Source organism: Chelmon rostratus, chromosome 1 (assembly GCF_017976325.1).
Source record: "Chelmon rostratus isolate fCheRos1 chromosome 1, fCheRos1.pri, whole genome shotgun sequence".
NCBI lineage: Eukaryota > Metazoa > Chordata > Actinopteri > Chaetodontiformes > Chaetodontidae > Chelmon > Chelmon rostratus.
In genome coordinates, this window is record NC_055658.1 from 8,168,276 (window position 1) to 8,185,321 (window position 17,046).

Genomic DNA, 17,046 nt, shown 5'->3' on the forward strand with positions numbered 1-17,046 from the left:
ACTAACTCTGTTGCACATAAATCATCTGTCCTAAATTCACATTCCTGCATAAATTCACACATTTCCATTTTTCAACATTAAGCTTACCCATTCGAGAAAATGTGCATTTTATAGGTTAGGAATATGGCCCAGAAAAAGATACCATTTACCGCTGATGTAAGCCTGTATATGTTTTCTCTGTGGAGCGCTGAAATATTACAGTGATGTGACCTTTGCCTCTTCATCTACTTACATGCAGTAGCTTGCTGTAAACATTCAGTGTGTAGGATTTAGGTGGCTTTATTGGCAGAAATAGAATATATTAATACTTATGTTTTCGTTTGTGTATAATCACCTGAAAATAAGAATCATTGTGTATTCATTACCTTAAAACAGTGGCATGGCCTGACTTCTCCACTAGGTGGGGCTATGGACCTATAGGTAGCTCTGTGTATTATGGCCATGAGTACTTACAATGCATCACTCAACAGAACGTCATAAATCATTACTCACATCTCAATACAGGAACATGAAACAGCGTATCTTTCAGTGTGATTAAACTTCCTGAGGATGAACTCTCCAATTGTTCGTCCAGAAATCAGAGACAAAAGATGCTTCAGAACTTTGCTGAGAATCAAGTTTTCTTTAGCGTAAATTGTTGCCCTTGCGTGCATGGCTACACTGCATGAAGGAACAGCACATTATACGTAATAAATTTAATGCCATCAGTTTACTTTTGACCAAATAATTCATCTATATTAACCAGTGTTGTTACTGCCTGGTGTGACCAGACAGAAGCCAGCAGGTTTGCCTCTGGTGGCTGAGGAGCTAAGGCAAGGGATTTTCAATTGGTTGCAGTCTGTAATCTCACAACTAGATGCCACTAAATCCTGCACACTGGACCTTTAAAACCTGACTGTGCAACTTTTGCTAAACAGCTGTCACTCTGCTCACAGGTTGAATTACAGGATCAAGGCACATTGAATTTGTCTTTTTTGCCCCCAAGATTCTCTTGTGTCAGTTGCTTTAAAATGGCTGTAATTTTATTTTATCAGTTAAAAACAGATCAAAAAACTGACTGTATGTGATAAGGAACACTTGCAGTGACAAACTCTTCAATAACTAGAAGAGATCTCAACCAGGTGTGTCAATATGCAGGTTCCAAAACACCAGCGATGTAAAATCAGTTTCAAGATGAACATTCCAACAAAAGAAACCACCAACAGTGAAGTGACCACCACATTCGATGCCTCAAGCCAAAACAACCGGCCACTTGAGAGGAGCGAGGAGTCTGCAGCCAGTGGCGCCATAAAACACAGCAGTCAATAAAGTAGGTTTATCAAAAACTGTGAATCACCGCAACCACAAGAGATCCTCCAGTATACAGTCATAAATGTGCACAAAAAATATTAGGCCAATGGGTCCAGTAGTATTCAATTTAGCTGAAGACTGACACACACACACACACACACACACACACACACACACACACACAAACTCTTGATCCTGGGTCCAGTTTCGGTGTCTTTTAACTCATTGTTACAGTCTCACCACTCTCATGATTGACAGCCATAGCAGGCAACTGTTTCCAGCCAAACATCGCTACCTTCCCAAAGCTAGCAGCTATCATAGTGGAGCATGTTGCTGCTGAAAAGCCAGATATTTCCCACAGCACTTGATGGAGACCAAACCAGAGCTAAAAGGAGAGTAATTATCGGACTTATGTCAGTGTTGTGTTTACCGCTTGTTTCTTCTGCACCTTGGTGTCCAAAATAAAAAACGGCCTTTCAAAGCCATCATTATGTTTATCTGTTATGATGTTTAACATGTAGTGTGAGCTGAGAAGAGCCATAAAGTCAGTGAATTTGCTCATTAATGTCAGTCACACAGCACCTTGCTAAAGTTTGCCACCAGTAGTTGGAGTGTATTGATGTGAGCACGGGTGCTTTGTCTTGTGGATGAATTCAGCTGTACTTTTATATATTTGTAAGGTGAAGGCGTGCTATGTCTTCTTCCTATGGATGCGCAGTCTCATTTTAAAGCATCAGCTCAACCAAATTACAAAAATAAACAACACGTTTTGTCACTTGACATTAGCAATATCCAGCCTTTTGGTTTCATCTTAAACTTCCAGAGCCGCTGTAAAACAGTGCAGGTAAATTGAACTTTGCTTGTATTGCTGAAAACACAAAGCCAATAGGTACAGACCTCCCTGTGAACAGTTTCAGGGACCACATCTTCTGTAGGATGTAGTTTCAAAGAAAGGTTATTTGTATACCTTCTTATTTGAGAGTATTGTGAGAGTAAGTGAACATCACCATCCTGCACTCATACAGTGTATTTTAGACTCTTTATATTATTAACAGTATCTTAAAGATTATTATAAAATGTATGATCAGATGTGATTTACAATAAAGCAGGTAAGGCTTCAGTGATCGCTGTCACTCAGATATCCATCAAATATTGTGGAGACTCACTTCTCAGCCATTTCAGCCATACTCTCCCCTAAAGGCCACAAGAAAATGTACTCTCCTTTCCCCGCACCATACTTTGGCTGCATGTGATTGGAGATGAAGATGTTTATCCAGCCAGTGGAGGGACAGAAATCACATCTCCGCCACAGGGCAGACCTTAGAGAGAGCAACGGGTCGTCGCAAAATACAGCTCCTCCTCCTCCTCCTCCCACCTCCTCCTCCTCCAGTCTCCCACCCTGGCTGTGAGAAAGCCGCCAGCGACACAGCAGGAACTGCGTTTGTTGCATTTCCTCCAAACACGACCGCAGTTGAAGAGTCTGCTCTCATACAAACGCTGTGTACTGAGGTTGTAAAACTGGCTACTGGGGTAGACATAGTGGGTTCTGGGGGTTTGTACTCAGCGTTGGGGCAGTAGCCCACTCAAAAGACAGCAGCTCACAAGCGTTAGAATATCTTGCTGGTGATGCTCTTTACCACCAAAGTACTCATGTCTTCTCTCAGGGTTGTCTGAGCCTCATCTTCAGTCCTGGTTGAAGATATTAAAGGCCATAAAAACAGCTCGATCAGCTGTGAGCCTCGGGATCTGACACGGACAAATTTTCTGCCAGAGTTGGAGCAGTTTTGGTTATTTCAAATTAGTCTTACGCTTTTCTGCCAGGCTCTGATCAAACCACACGGACACAGTCCTAATGAAGCAGGTTAGCTGATGAGTGTTAAACTTTTAACCAGTAATCACTTGTTTTTTTTCTATATACTGTTCATATCAGTTTTTAATTTTATCAACAAAAACAAAAGATTTGACTACATTTTTAACTGTAACCTGTAACAAAATATGTATTTCCGTGCAATTTCTCAATTTCCATTGCTTTGACTTATGTATTTTACTAGTTAAAGGTCAGATATGGTTTTGCAGTGGCCTAGTTTAATGATATTCCTGTAGATTACTGAATGTTGTGCTTGTTTGTTTGCTTGTTTGGAGCGTGGTTGCTACTGTAAACTGGCTGCGCTGGGTTAGCATCGTGTACTTCTGCATTAGTTTGTCTTTATCACTATATACACTTTTACAGCTGTTTGCACTATATGCTAAGATGCTGAATTGCATTTCATTGTACTGGTACTTAGTGTGTGCCATGAGAATAAAACTGAATCTAATCTAATGTATTGTTTGGTGCTTAGGTTAGAAGGAACACTGGTGAATGAACGCATTTGAATGATGCTTAACCGAAAGGCAAAACCGCCCTGGTAGACTTCTGTTTCAGCGTGTGCAGCCAGGATGGGGCCGAAAGTGAGCCTGCTTAGCTGACTGTCACTGAATGATTAAGGGTAAGAAATATAGTGCAGCGCTGGTAGCACTGCATGGTGGGAGGGTGGAACTAAGGAGGGCGGTGGTTTAGGTGCTTAATGTGGTCCGGCTCAGTCAGGATCCAGAAGTCTTCCTCAGAGCTGCACTGCGTTACCTGTGTGTTTCTGTGCTTTATTGTGTGTCACATAAAGAGTCTTAATAAGCTTCTTTATCAAGTGTTTTGGTAAGCTGTGGTGAATAACTGGCCTGCTTACATGCCTCTCAGTCATAAATACATTTGCATAAAATAAAATGAAAAAGCTGCCGTGTGTAAACACAGTTGAGGGGGTGTCCTGCTGTATGTTTTATGTGAGCGGAGATGTGGCGCTGTCCTTTAATCTTACTAAGTCAGGTTGACTCCGAACAGCGCTGCCCTGTTTTCTGCAGATGGCTGCTGTCTTCTGGAGCCAGACTTTGTTTATAACTACAGATGACACTGACGGGTCAGAATGGGGAAGTTTGACTGTGTGCTCTGTTGTTCTGAGCCCATTTTCACTGCCCTGCCATAGTGCTGCTGTGTAGACTTTATCTGTACAGTATGTTTTCAGAGATATTTATTGAAGAATTCAAGTTAAAGAATATAATGTCCGGCATCTACCAACAGGGTCACTGAAGAGGAGATTCGGATTACCAGTGGGCAGAGGCTTTTACCCCTGATAGTGCCCGACAGTGCCATAAGTGAGAGTGCTATTATTAGCACAGGTCACCCTAATGGAGCTGAGCCCCTGAGCCTGGCAGTGCCTTGCTCTGTGCAATGAACTTCAAAGGATCACAAGAATAAGGTTAAAAAATTCAGCGGCTGCTTTAAAATCAGTTTGAAATCCCAAGTGAGAATGAGGCCAGTGACAGTGTAGCAGGGCAGTAACGTGCTCTGCTCTACGTGCAACCGTTTCCAAAGCTGCAGCAGGGCTTGAGAAGCGGCCATCAGCCGCCTCCAAGGCGCCTCATCCTCGGCATTTACCGTCTCTCTTTTACCCTTTTCAGTGGCAAAAAACTGCAAGACCTTTCTGTTGACATTTGTTATCCCGGTGCTATCATGTGCTATCTAATTGGATGAAGAAGTAGACTGTGGGGCAGCCTCTGGCAGTAGGAGGAGGTAAGACACTTTACTGAAGTGAAGCCGTGATCTTCCACTTCTATCTGTCTCTACCTGTTTAGGTGTTTTGGCGTCGGCAGGTCTGTACCTTTGCATGAAATGTAACAGTTGATTAACATTCATCTGAGGAAACCCTGTTCATTAGATAAACCAACAGAACTGAAAGTACACGTTTACAAATCTGTGTGTCTAATTTCTGCTTTTCACAGAAAATGAATCAGTTGTTCTAGGAAATTAGAAAAAGATTTGACTTGATTTTTACACAATTTTTACACAAATTCCAGTTTACTCATCATTAAGGACACTACTTGGCCTGTGAAAACAGTTAATAAAACAGTATAATGTCTCCTGATGCTCCTGAATGAGCTCTCTATAAAGTAACCCTGTTGATGTCACAGCGATGTCATCAGGGTTACCTCATCTTGGGCTTGGAGACTAAGAGCTTATAAGGAAAAGCCTGTATTACAAACTGAGTTGTTGAGGTGCAGTCAAGTATAAGATGTTAGTGAGTTGCATTATGGGAAACGTAGGATCCAGTGATAATTTTTGTCCAGTAGAGCTTAACCCAAAATGGGGACTAAAAACGTTGGCCTCTACTGTTTTGTTTTTGAACATCCTCCTTTTCCCCCAGCTTTGTGAAAGGACAGTATAATATTGCTGGACTAGGTCTTTAGCTTCTGCGTTTGGGCAAAGAACTATTTTCCTTTTTAAAGCCTTTTAAAGAGTTCTCAGGGGTTCAGTATTGCTCTTCCATAAAGTTGGAGTGACTCACAAGAGACAGATCACAAAAGAATGGTCAAAATTTGGAAATGCAATGATAGTAATGACTATTGATTGACTTTGACATTTAGAGTGCAGTTTGTGTGGAGTGCCCCTTTAACATTTATCTACTCTGCATTTATAGCTATTTCACACCATGAGCTGCCCAACAACCGGTATCCTCTTGTTTTCCACTGAGCAGTTTGGGTTAAGCGCCTTGCTTCAGGGCACCTCAGCAGTCCGTGGAGGGTAGAGAGACATTTGGCCACATACAACTGCCTGATGGTTTCGGGATTCAGACTGGCCAATTTCACTAACCTCTGAGGCTCATGCACTACAAACTGGGTAAAGACGCTTTCATCAGACTCCCCCTGGACATGAAAGCCACAGCTGTTACTCTTTTTGTACCTGTGATTATACCTTGATTTGACATCAGGTACCAGAACTGGACTGAGGGCAGCAGGAGGGCAGCATGGGGCCATTGTCAGCCAGCAGAACGATAAGTGGTTCTGTGCCCAAACCAAATAGTTAGAAATGGCCTTTATTAGCTTGCCCTGACATTCACATCTCACATCTCAACTGACAGAGCAGTGAGAGAGCCCTGAAAAATAAAGATGGAAAAATCCAATGTCAGTGTCTCCAACATTAACTCATTGTCCCTGCAGACACAAATAGAACGCACAGGCTGGTCCCTGCGAATGGGCCGGGAACATCAGAATGCTCTTACCTATGACAAATTATCGTAGTGATTCCACAGGAACATTAGCCTGCTATGATGAATATTTTCAGAATAAGAGGAAGCCAAGTTGATCAGAAAAGCTCTCTCTGCAGTCCTCCTCTGAGGTCACCACACAGGCATAATTACACAGCCTCTCATAGCGCTCCTCTGTGGCCGGTGTGCAAATGCTGCCATCTACTGTCAGTCAACCAGAATGTGCCTACTGCTGGAGCTCAACAGTTCACCTTGAGCAGGCCTGCCGGGCCCACACAGTTCAGCATGAAGAGTGCTCTCCAAACAGCAGCAACAACATTTGGTGTGCAGTTTTCAGTGCTCAATGTGTACTCATTAACTGCTGCAGCTCGAAAAAGACAAGCAAGACACCTGTCGCTCCAAGTTAATATGACAGCTGTTTGTGCTAATAATTGTTTTTGCTCGAAAGCGTCCTGATTTGCAGTGAATTTCTGACTGATGGCTGGTCAGGTGCTCTGGTCCAGTAGGTATAAAACCTTGAAGAAATGGTCTTAAATGGTCCTAAACTTTGACTTATTAGTCAAAAATTCTTCATAAAAAGTCCTAGACGTCCTTTTAACAAAGTCTCTGGAAAATAGGAACTACAAACGTGTCTGCCCAAAATGCTCCCACCAATGCATAAAATCTGACAAGAGGAGGCCTGCAGAGTGTCACGTCATGGCTGTATCGCATCATACACACCCTGTCATGACTAGGACTAGCCATCATGTATTGCATCCAAAATGATATGAGCTTCAATTTAATTTAATTAATTAATTTCAAAAATTCAAGAAAAAAGCTTATATATAAGCTATTTCCCGTAATAGTTATGCTAAAGTCAGATATTTTATGTGGGAAATTATTCATAAAAATGTAAAAGGAGGGGCGATATCTTATCTAAGCTTTTCTTTTTCATATTTCAATAAATTGAAGTATACACACAATGCGTGATAGGTGTTGTTACTCATGACAGGGTGTGCATAACTCTGCAATATCTTGTTTATGCAAAACATTTAAGGCCTACATTTACCGTGAATGAAAATTCAAAGTTGAGAAGCAGTTTGACTTTACGTTTGATACATACCACTGTGTGTATTGCTTGGTCATGTAAAGTGCAGGTCAGATCTCACGGTTCTGCAAACTTAAAACCCACGATGTCCAAAGTTTGTGTGAAAAAAACAATTTATTTATACAATGAAATGCATGTACTGAATGAAGAGCATTTTATGACACAAGATGACAGATAAGAGGCAAGCATAACTTTCTAAGCCTCATAAATATCGGTGTGTAACTCAGTGTCCCTGTTCTATGCCCAGTCGTCACAGTTCGAGGAGAAATCTGTCGACCTTCATCATGTACGCCGGTTTCAGGTAGCGCTGCAATTCACTTTTCTTCAGCCACAGAAAAGAGGCATTTGGGGCTACGGGAGGACCACCGCCCGACAGAATGGCTTTGAAGAAGAACACCTTTACTCCGACCGAGCTCTCCGTCCGAACAGCTTTGGGCAGTTTGTACTTGTACACTCCGCAGGGGGCGTTGCTGAGGAAAGTCGCCTTGAAGCCAGCTGCTGCGGGAAGTGAACAGACTGTGAGTTAATTCAGCTGAAGACAAAGGGTGAGCTGAAGTGTGGACGTTCCTAAATTTAATGAAGTCGTACAATGGCATAATCAAGTGTGGTATTCCTCTAATGCTCTGTTTCTCATTTTCTGCTGCGACAACAACACACATTTCCTGAATTAAGTTTTAATCCCATCTCGTGTCATCTAAATCACATGCTCCCAGTTGGCTCAACATGCAGAGTAAGGCAGCAACATGGCCATGTTAGACATTCAACTCCCACTGAGTCCAGCTATATTAAAAATGGATTGACTCCTGCTACTCTAAGACACTTAAGAAAAAACCCTTCACCAACTGACACACGTTGATGTCAAATGGAGAGTCTGAATGGGGAGTGATTGATGGAGTCGGCACATTAATAGTTCATGAGCAGTATTGTGAAACAGTTTAACACGCTCAGACACTGGCGTTTTATTTAAAGAGCTTAAAGGACCAGTGTGTAGGATTTAGTGGGATCTATTAGCAGAAATGGAATACAATATTCATACTTGTGTTTTCATTAGTGTGTAATCACCAGAAAATAAGAAGACTCGTGTTTTCATCACCTTAAAGTGAGCTCTTTATATCTACAGAGGGGGAAGCTGCATATCCTGGTTCTGTCAGCAGTGTCTCCAAACTCCCTTTCTGTCCTTGGCTTTCTGTTGCCGATCCATGAGCTGAAGCCTCATCTACAGCTGACACCAGTGGAGGTCTAAGTGGTTATGACAGCTGCGACTGGATATGATTGGTAAAATGAACTGTTGTTTGGAGGTTTAAGGATGGTTTGACCCTCTTGTTGCAGTTAATATAGATGATTGTGCTGGGAGCACCACTCAGCTATTTTAGATAAGATCGCATTAAACTTAAATGATCCAGAGGATAAAACTGGGTCATTGCAGCAAAAGAGATTAGGATGTAGATACAGTAATAATGCAGCAAATGGAGTGTGTTGACAATAACACAACCTGTAAAGTACTTTATATCTTGCCGTAAGCTATGGCTTTGAGGTTAATCGAAATACATTAAGAGCAATTTCTACACGCCCTTGTCACTCTTCATTATCCTATTTGTTTTTTTTTTGCTTACATTGTATTGACAGGTAATATCCTCCTAAAGAGATACTAGAAGTGACCGTGAACTAAAGACAAGGCAGTAAAAAACAGCAATGTGATTTTAAGTAGCGTTAGTGCATTGATAATAGAGACACATAGCTTTTTTTGCAGCACTACAGCCATTTCATCATAATGCACCGACATAAATACATGAAATAGCATTTACACAGACTCCAGTATGTCCTCCTGTCTTCTAAAACCAAACCAAACCTACACCCTTTTATTTCACAGATGTCATGTTTTGCTATATTTTACATTTTACATGCAAAGGACTTTGGAGTAACTTGTTTCAAGGACAAAATGATTGCTGATTGCAGAATGTTTAAGATTTCTAGGAGATAAGATTTTCAGGAATAGTAAAAAATAATTCTATATTTAAGGAGAACAGATATATCTGATATATATCAGGAGTATTGCAGATGACTCCCGCTGAGGGTATCATGCCAGTCATAATATATATTCCAATATCAATACCTTTGGGATAAAAGCATGGGTTACTGTGCTTTATATAGTATAGATAATGTTGATAACTGCAGCACTTACTAAACAGTATGTACACTGACTACTGCCTTTGTCATCAGTTTGCAGAAATGTCCATGCAAACCTGAGGTTTTATTAAAGCCCCTGCTTGCAGGATTTGAAAACTTTCTCTCTGGGGCCCCCTAGTGGTTCTATAAAAAAGGCACTGTCACAGGAAGCATCAAAGATTATGGTATAATCACATTCTGTACAAACGCTGCACATAGGGACTCCAGATATCAGTGCCTTCATTTGCACATGACTAGTATCAGCCTTTAAAAGCTCATGTTACCTGGCAGGGAAGCGAGGGCTCTCTCGGCCGTCTGCCGCAGCGATTCTCCTTCCTGCCACTGAGTCTGAGGCAGCAGCCACAGCTTCTTGCCACTGACCTGCTGCTCGGCCAGAAGAAGCAGCGAGTCAGCCAGGCAGCGCTCCGGTGAGGTCAGGTCCTTATCTACATCAGCTACACAACAGACAGGACCGTCAGCCGCTTCGCAACAGATATGTCTCTCTGTGGCTGTCGAGCAAAATCTACACAAACTTTGGAAATGTCACAGGGAATAAAATGCAAATTGGGAGTGCTGGAGCGAATAGATTTTCTGAATGTCAGAAAAACACTAGAATCCTGCACTTCAAATTAATACAAGTCTCTTTCCTCCCTGGTAATTTACTGACTTTAAACCCAGATGTACGAGACACCTTCAGATGATCCAATTTTCTTTTCTACTCTTTTGACTTGATTGATGATTAAAACAAGACAAAAGGCTGAATACTCTGATGTATTTCATCAGGCACATTTGTGATATTTACGCATGTTTTCATACAGCGTGTATTCTGCTTTACTTGTTCACCCCACTGGTCAAACATTCCCTGTGCTGACCTCTGACCCTCGCCGCTGGCTGGAAGCTCTTCAGTTTCTGCTCCCAGGAGTCTTCCAGGTCTTGAGCCAACACGATCTCCTGGTTCCTGTGGTCGTCCTCTTCGTCTGAGTCATAGTCGTGTGCCTGCTTACGATGCATTCTCTCAGCATCCTCCAGCAGCTGCAGCTCGTGGTCTGACAGCAAGCTTTTCTCCAGCTCCATCTGAAATGGTGTCAGAGCAGGTCTGCATCTCAAAACTCTGTTTACTGCCCTGATTTGGAAACTGCTGCTGGGTGTCATCTGATGATTGTGGTGAAACAATGTGATTGTGTTCCGCCTCATATCCTCCTGCAGCTTGACATTATTCTACAGCTTATGTCAAAATATGTGTAATATCAGAGAGTCTACAGCTGCATAAAAGTGTCACAAAATAAAAGAATGTATATCATAATCATTTTTAAATTACCTATACATAGTACTTGTACAACTATGGTAATCAAATGTTATCACAATGATCCTCATGGTCATATGAAGTTTGACAAAATTCTGTTTTTCAAATAATCCTCTAATTTGTTTTACATCCCAACTTGAGACAGACTGTTGAAGCAGATTTTTTGTCATTCATTCAGGCAATAAAAGTATAGTAATATTTGAATTCAGGATATGATTCTAACAGAAAATAATCAAATTGACAAAATTTATGCCTTCATGGTGACCAGATTGGGTTCCAAATGCTGTTAGCTGTTAACTGTGAAGCATAAATTGATTACGCTTATTGGCTGATGGTGGCCTGTAGAGTACAGGTCTGTTGTAGAGGACTTCATATGACAACCCTTCAGTCTTTAGCGTCACATAACGTGACGGGACACGTATTTCACAGGGTAACACCTGCCTCAACACAGGGAATGTGGACTGTTTACACCTCTTAAATGCTCAACAAAGTTACCTGCTGCATCATCTGACTGAACTGCTGCTCAATCGGGCTGCAGTCCGCTGAAACGACCGGAAGCCTTCGCAGACACACCGCTGCCATCAAAGTCCACGGAGAACTCGCTCTTTCTGTTGCATTTTTGATCTGCAAAGTCGCACGACAAACAGAGGTGCTGGAAAACGGACGGAAACCTGTGTTCCCGACTGCTGTCCTGCTAAAACAAGATAGAAACTGTAAGAGAGACCGACTCGCCATCCTTGTGCAGGGCGCAGCCATCTTCTTCTGCTACATTCAATGTATTTGCAAAAAAATCGTAACGCTGCCCCTACCCACGAAACCATGAAAGATTTCAAACAAGTTATTCCTTTGGTCATATTAGAAAAAAATAAAAACATTATTGTGACTAATGCGAGTGTTCTCTTTTCTTTTCTCTGAATAATTAGGTACACTGATTGTTGCTAGACCATATGTGGTAGACGGCTTCACGCGAATGTTCACCACAACCTGTGCATATTTACGAGGGTTTACGCAGTACATGAAGGCAGCATGTTTTTACTTACCCATAATTCTGTGCAGAAAAGCGAACGATCTATTCACACGAAACTGCGGGGGGATATACTAAGATACTTTATAAATATATTTCTCTATGTTGTTGTTCGTACAACAGAAATACGTTTAGATATTATTTACAATAATAATTAAATACTTAATTCAGTTTTTTAAGTAAAAATTTATTTTGAATGGTAATAATAATGTTTTTTATGACTCTTCCATCCCTCAAAAAATAAAGTTAGTACTAGTCTGGTCTGGATTCGCACCTTTCAATGTCACGTTAGTAGTGTGGCAAATAGCTGACTAAGTGACCACGAACTTGTTTTTTAACATATGAAACATGTATAAATTAAATTGTGTATTAGTTAGTTCTGTGAATAACATATGTCGACAGCTGTGTGCGCCGTTAAATGCAAGTGGAAACTCTCTGTAAGTGTTTTATGGGCATGGTTTACTAGTATCCTTGTTAGCTAATGGCTAGTTTTGAGTTTACTGCATTCTGAGTGTCAAGTAGGAATTTTACGTAAGCATCGTTTTAAGCTAAGAGATACTGGTTAATGACAATGGTGATCATTTGATGTGCGTAGATGTGGAAGCAGTGGGTTGCAGCGAACATTGTGTACCAGCGCCGTCAGACTTAAGGAGAACCCAGCATCCAGCACAGACTCTGGGAAAAGCTCCGAAGAATTCAGGTCAGACAACGCAGACAACGACACACGCACCTGTACATGTCTACTGACAGAAGGCTTCTGGATTAGTTCTAGTCTTTTCCTTTTAACTTATGTGTTCATTCACTAAATAGGAACTCGACGCACTGCAGTGTAATAATGCTGATGAGATATTAACCCTAATCTTATTCCCTCAGCCTTTTCTCTCCACTGGCCGGTCAGGACAGTTCACTGACATGGGATGGAAAGAAGTTTGAGGAGTTACCAATCGCTCACATTAAAGCCACGTACAACAAGTAAGTGGAATCTACAAGTCAAAACCAAACACAAACTAGCATTTTATTTTGCCACCTTCAGCTTCCTGCAAAGCAGAAGTTCAGCTTTGTAAGTGCTTCCTGGTGGACTGAAGAAGAAGAAGTTCTGTATCTTTGTGCCACAGAAAAGCCTAATTAGACAATGCATGGCAAAGTGTTTTGAAATGTTGTTAAAGATCTAGTCAAAGACTCATATATGAGAGAGATGCTCCATGTGTTCTAGCTCAGTGTGTGCCTTTAAAAGACACATGAATCCTGCCGTTGAAGAGCAGATTGTAACTTCCATCTGCCACTTCAAGTAGGATCAGATGCAGGTAATAAAAAAGAAAATAGATGGTGAAGTCAAGTTTCTACTTTTAATTCTTGTATAAGATAGTTGCTATTGATGATCCAGTGGAGTCTAAGTGATTTGTAGGACAGGACTCCTGAACCAGAAGAGGCTGGTGAAAGTAAAACAGACAACAACAGAACATTTGGCTGAGATTTTCTTGAGCTGTGCTTTTTTTATTGTCTTAGTATATTTTCATTTCTGGTATATTTTTAATTGCATTTACGAATATTTTTATTGCATGTTGGTTTATTTTATTCTAGTATCTTAATTTTATTTTAAAATCTTTCTTATCTTTCTTATTATCTTGTTTCTAACATGGGGGTTGCAATGCAAATTTCATTGATATGTCATGCTCAATGACAATACAGAAATCTTGAATCTTGAAACATATAACTTGTTATCAGCGTGACAGTGTGTGAAATACATATTTTTGACCATTCAAAAATGAACATGCCCATCAGTTGTGAGTCAGTGACCCAGGAAATTGTCCTGTCCTGTCCTGTACCAGCACACACGTCCAGCTGACAGATGGCGCAGGACAGTCGATGGTCAGGACGTCCTGCGGGACAGAAGGCTTCAGGAACGTCAAGAAGTCGACGCCCGTTGCTGCTCAAGCTGCGGGCATCTCTGCAGCCGCGGTAAGATCTCACCTGTTACATGTGACACTCGTGACTTATTGTGAGAGATCAGTGTTGTATGTGTTGCACAGGAGCTCTCTAACACTCACTTCTAGGCCTCCCTGTTATCCAAGCAGGACGGGCTTTTCTTTAAAAGAAATGACCATTAGTGAAGGCCACATCCTGCTCTTTCACTCTGTGTAACAACATGTAATTTATGAAAATTAAATGTTTGTTGTAGATAAGATGCCCTCTCTAAGGACTCTGACAGAGTGCAGCACTTGGTGTTAAGTGCTCATTTAGACTTTATATTAGCCTGATTTATGAAGACTGCTGGCTACCAGGGTTAAGGTCACACTGAACACCCTGGAGAAATGAAGTGTTTTATCATAGTGCTACCATGGTCTTTTATCATATGAGCAGATATGTGAGATTATTCTGACCTCTGATCTGTTGTTTTTAGATACTGTAGCAGAAAATGAAAATATAGTAACTGCCTTTAGTAGCAATTTTATCTCTTGTTTTGCTAGTGATTAAAAGCCCAGATGGAAAATGACTAAAAAACACAAAGTAATGCTGGTCAGCCATTATGGCAACTTCTTCTATTGTACAGATAATTAAAATAGTCAGCCGCTGCGGTTCAACTTCACATAGGCCAAGGTTTCTGTGACTGGAGTCCAAAACCAAAAGATTTCAGTTTAGTGTCACATTAGATAAAGAAAAGCAGCAAATCCTCGCAATTGCAAAACTGTAACTAGGGCATATAATCAACCAGAGTTTAACACAGTCCACATGGACTGGAGTCCCAGTCTATTCTAAACATGTAGGTGGCTGGTAAAAATGGAAATAAAGCTGAGTGTCAGAATATGTCAGCTACCGCCAACAGACTAAAGTTGTTCCTGCCTTGTCTAGATTTCTAAATGTAACTACATTTTGATGACCTTCTTGCTTCGCTATTTTGACCTTTAACCTCTGAATCTCTCATTCCTCCTAATGCTGAAACGTATCCAGCTGCTGTGAAGAAAGTGGGCTGTACACATAGACATCAATCTTGTGTGTCTGTCTTTCTCTGCACAGAAAGCCAAAACAAAGGGAGTAACGTTTGTCCGTGTTGTGTTAAAAGGTCTTGGTCCTGGACGTCAGGTGAGTACAAGCAGAAAATTTGTTTCTATTGGGCATTATTGACTTGTGATCTTTACACTCTATCTGTAAACCCCAGAAAGTCTTCAATGATAGTAATTCTTGTTATTCAGCCATTAGAAATCTGTCATGTTGTTGCTGCTACAAGTAGATTCTTTTCATAAGTGATTCATCTGTTGATCTATTTTTGAGTGAAAAATATACATTGCTGTTTCCCAGTGCTCAAGGTGTATCCACTTTTTTTCTTGGCTATTTCATTATCAAAAGTGGCCTCATATCACAAAGTTACAAAGGGGCACATTATATGTGTTATATTTTCTATGGATCATAGCATGAGAGTGAAACATGTTTTGCTTCTTGTACTACTGACCCAGGTCTGTATTGATGTTACAGTGGGAGTGCAACTCAAATAAACCTGTCACTGCATGAAGAAAGTCAGTCTTTTTATAATGAGGATCATTTAAGGCTGTGTAAGACCCTCAGACATCTTGATCTGTTCCTATCAGCTTTGTTGATCAATGAATATATTTTTCTCTGTCATGCAGTCTGCGATGAAAGGCCTGACGATGGGGGGCCTGAAGGTTGTATCGATCACTGACAACACCCCGGTGCCACACAATGGATGCCGGCCACGCAAAGCCAGAAGGACGTGACCTCCACAAACCAGAATGCAATGCAACAGGAGGAAGCTGCTGTGTTGCCGTATGCTAATCAAGCGGTGTTTTGTAGAACTTTCCTGGCTCTCAGATGACCTTACGTAATTCATTTGTGGAAATAATTACAGATGGTGTTATTAATGAGCAGAAAACAGGTGTCTCACTCCTCTGCTGCAACTGTTGACACATGAATAAACCTTGAGTCTCACTGCAGGCACTCTGATGTTCATTAGTAGGCTGATGTTTGCAGAAACAGGCTGATGGCTCTGTGTGGGAAGAGGCACAGAACACAGTTTCATAGCTTCAGTGTTGCACACACTTCTATTTGGACTCCGCTGGTAGCCATGGAGACTAAACCCTTGGATCTGGCCGTGTTCGAGCCTTACCACGCCACACGTACTGTATCCGAAGTGAACAGATGAAGCAAATTCAACCTTCTTGTATGAACAAAGTTCTCCTTATATTTTATTTTAAGTACATTAGACAGCCAAACATCTGTTTAACATGATATAAATACACATTTGTAAAGCTCTGAAGAAAAAGCTGGCATTTACAGATCAGTCAAGTACAGGTGGTGTTAAAATGGAAACATGATACGAGAGACAAACATGCACCAAACCCAGTGTGGAGTCACTATGATCGACATACACATTATCACTTCACCACTGATTAGTGATCAATACAACTTTTCCACAACTCTCATGATGTTCCGTTTTCACCATTCACTGTTTTTTGCCTTCAACTTCTTAGATGATATACATTAAACTTGTTATTCAGCAATAATGATTCCAGAGGCCGTTCCAATTTTTTTTTTACAGACCCTCAGATTATTTTTTTTATTACTTATTTAACCATAGAAGCCATGTGACCACATACAGAGCAGTAACAGCAGGCTGGCCTTGTTTAGTGCAAATACTCGGGGCCACTTCCCTTCAATCATTCACTCACAACAATGAAGCTGGACAGCTGAAAAAGATACAGCTGAAATGACCTTAAGGGTCACATGATGACTGTCAACACAGCTTGTGTGTTTGTCACCGGCGCACAGAATCCAGGGGTGTCCTTACAGCTGGGACAGGGACACCATTAATTAACAGTTATTAATGGAGCCTTAGTTATCCAATAATGATATGAGAAAACTGAACAGCATATTACAAATGATAAAATGTGTTAGCATTTTGTATAATGAGGCCCCAAAAGTTTATCACACAAAGCCAAAGCAGAGTACCACTGGTGCTACAGTACCAGGAGGTCAGGTCACAGCACTGAGGCTGAACGAGACAAAGACTCATAATGATCCACTGCGCTCTCACGTGCAAACGCTTCATTAATATTAGCGCCTTTTTACAAACAGAAACCACCTAAAGAGA

The 17,046-nt window shown here is 41.2% G+C and overlaps 2 protein-coding genes across 2 annotated transcripts; one reads left to right on the forward strand and one right to left on the reverse strand.

Moving 5' to 3' along the window:
• Positions 1-7,550: 7,550 nt before the first annotated feature.
• mrpl46 (mitochondrial ribosomal protein L46) lies at positions 7,551-11,674 on the reverse strand. The gene is made up of 4 exons (XM_041941019.1): positions 11,414-11,674; positions 10,488-10,689; positions 9,900-10,070; positions 7,551-7,944 (listed from the first exon to the last, which is right to left on the reverse strand). The coding sequence occupies exons 1-4, from the start codon at positions 11,672-11,674 to the stop codon at positions 7,700-7,702; spliced, it is 879 nt and encodes a 292-aa protein (XP_041796953.1). The 3' UTR covers positions 7,551-7,699.
• Positions 11,675-12,219: 545 nt separating this feature from the next.
• Positions 12,220-16,726, forward strand: mrps11 (mitochondrial ribosomal protein S11). Its single transcript, XM_041934466.1, has 6 exons — positions 12,220-12,379; positions 12,538-12,642; positions 12,816-12,914; positions 13,772-13,901; positions 14,958-15,023; positions 15,566-16,726. Exons 1-6 carry the CDS (start codon positions 12,291-12,293, stop codon positions 15,671-15,673), a joined length of 597 nt encoding a protein of 198 aa, XP_041790400.1. The 5' UTR covers positions 12,220-12,290; the 3' UTR covers positions 15,674-16,726.
• The last annotated feature ends 320 nt before the right edge of the window (positions 16,727-17,046 follow it).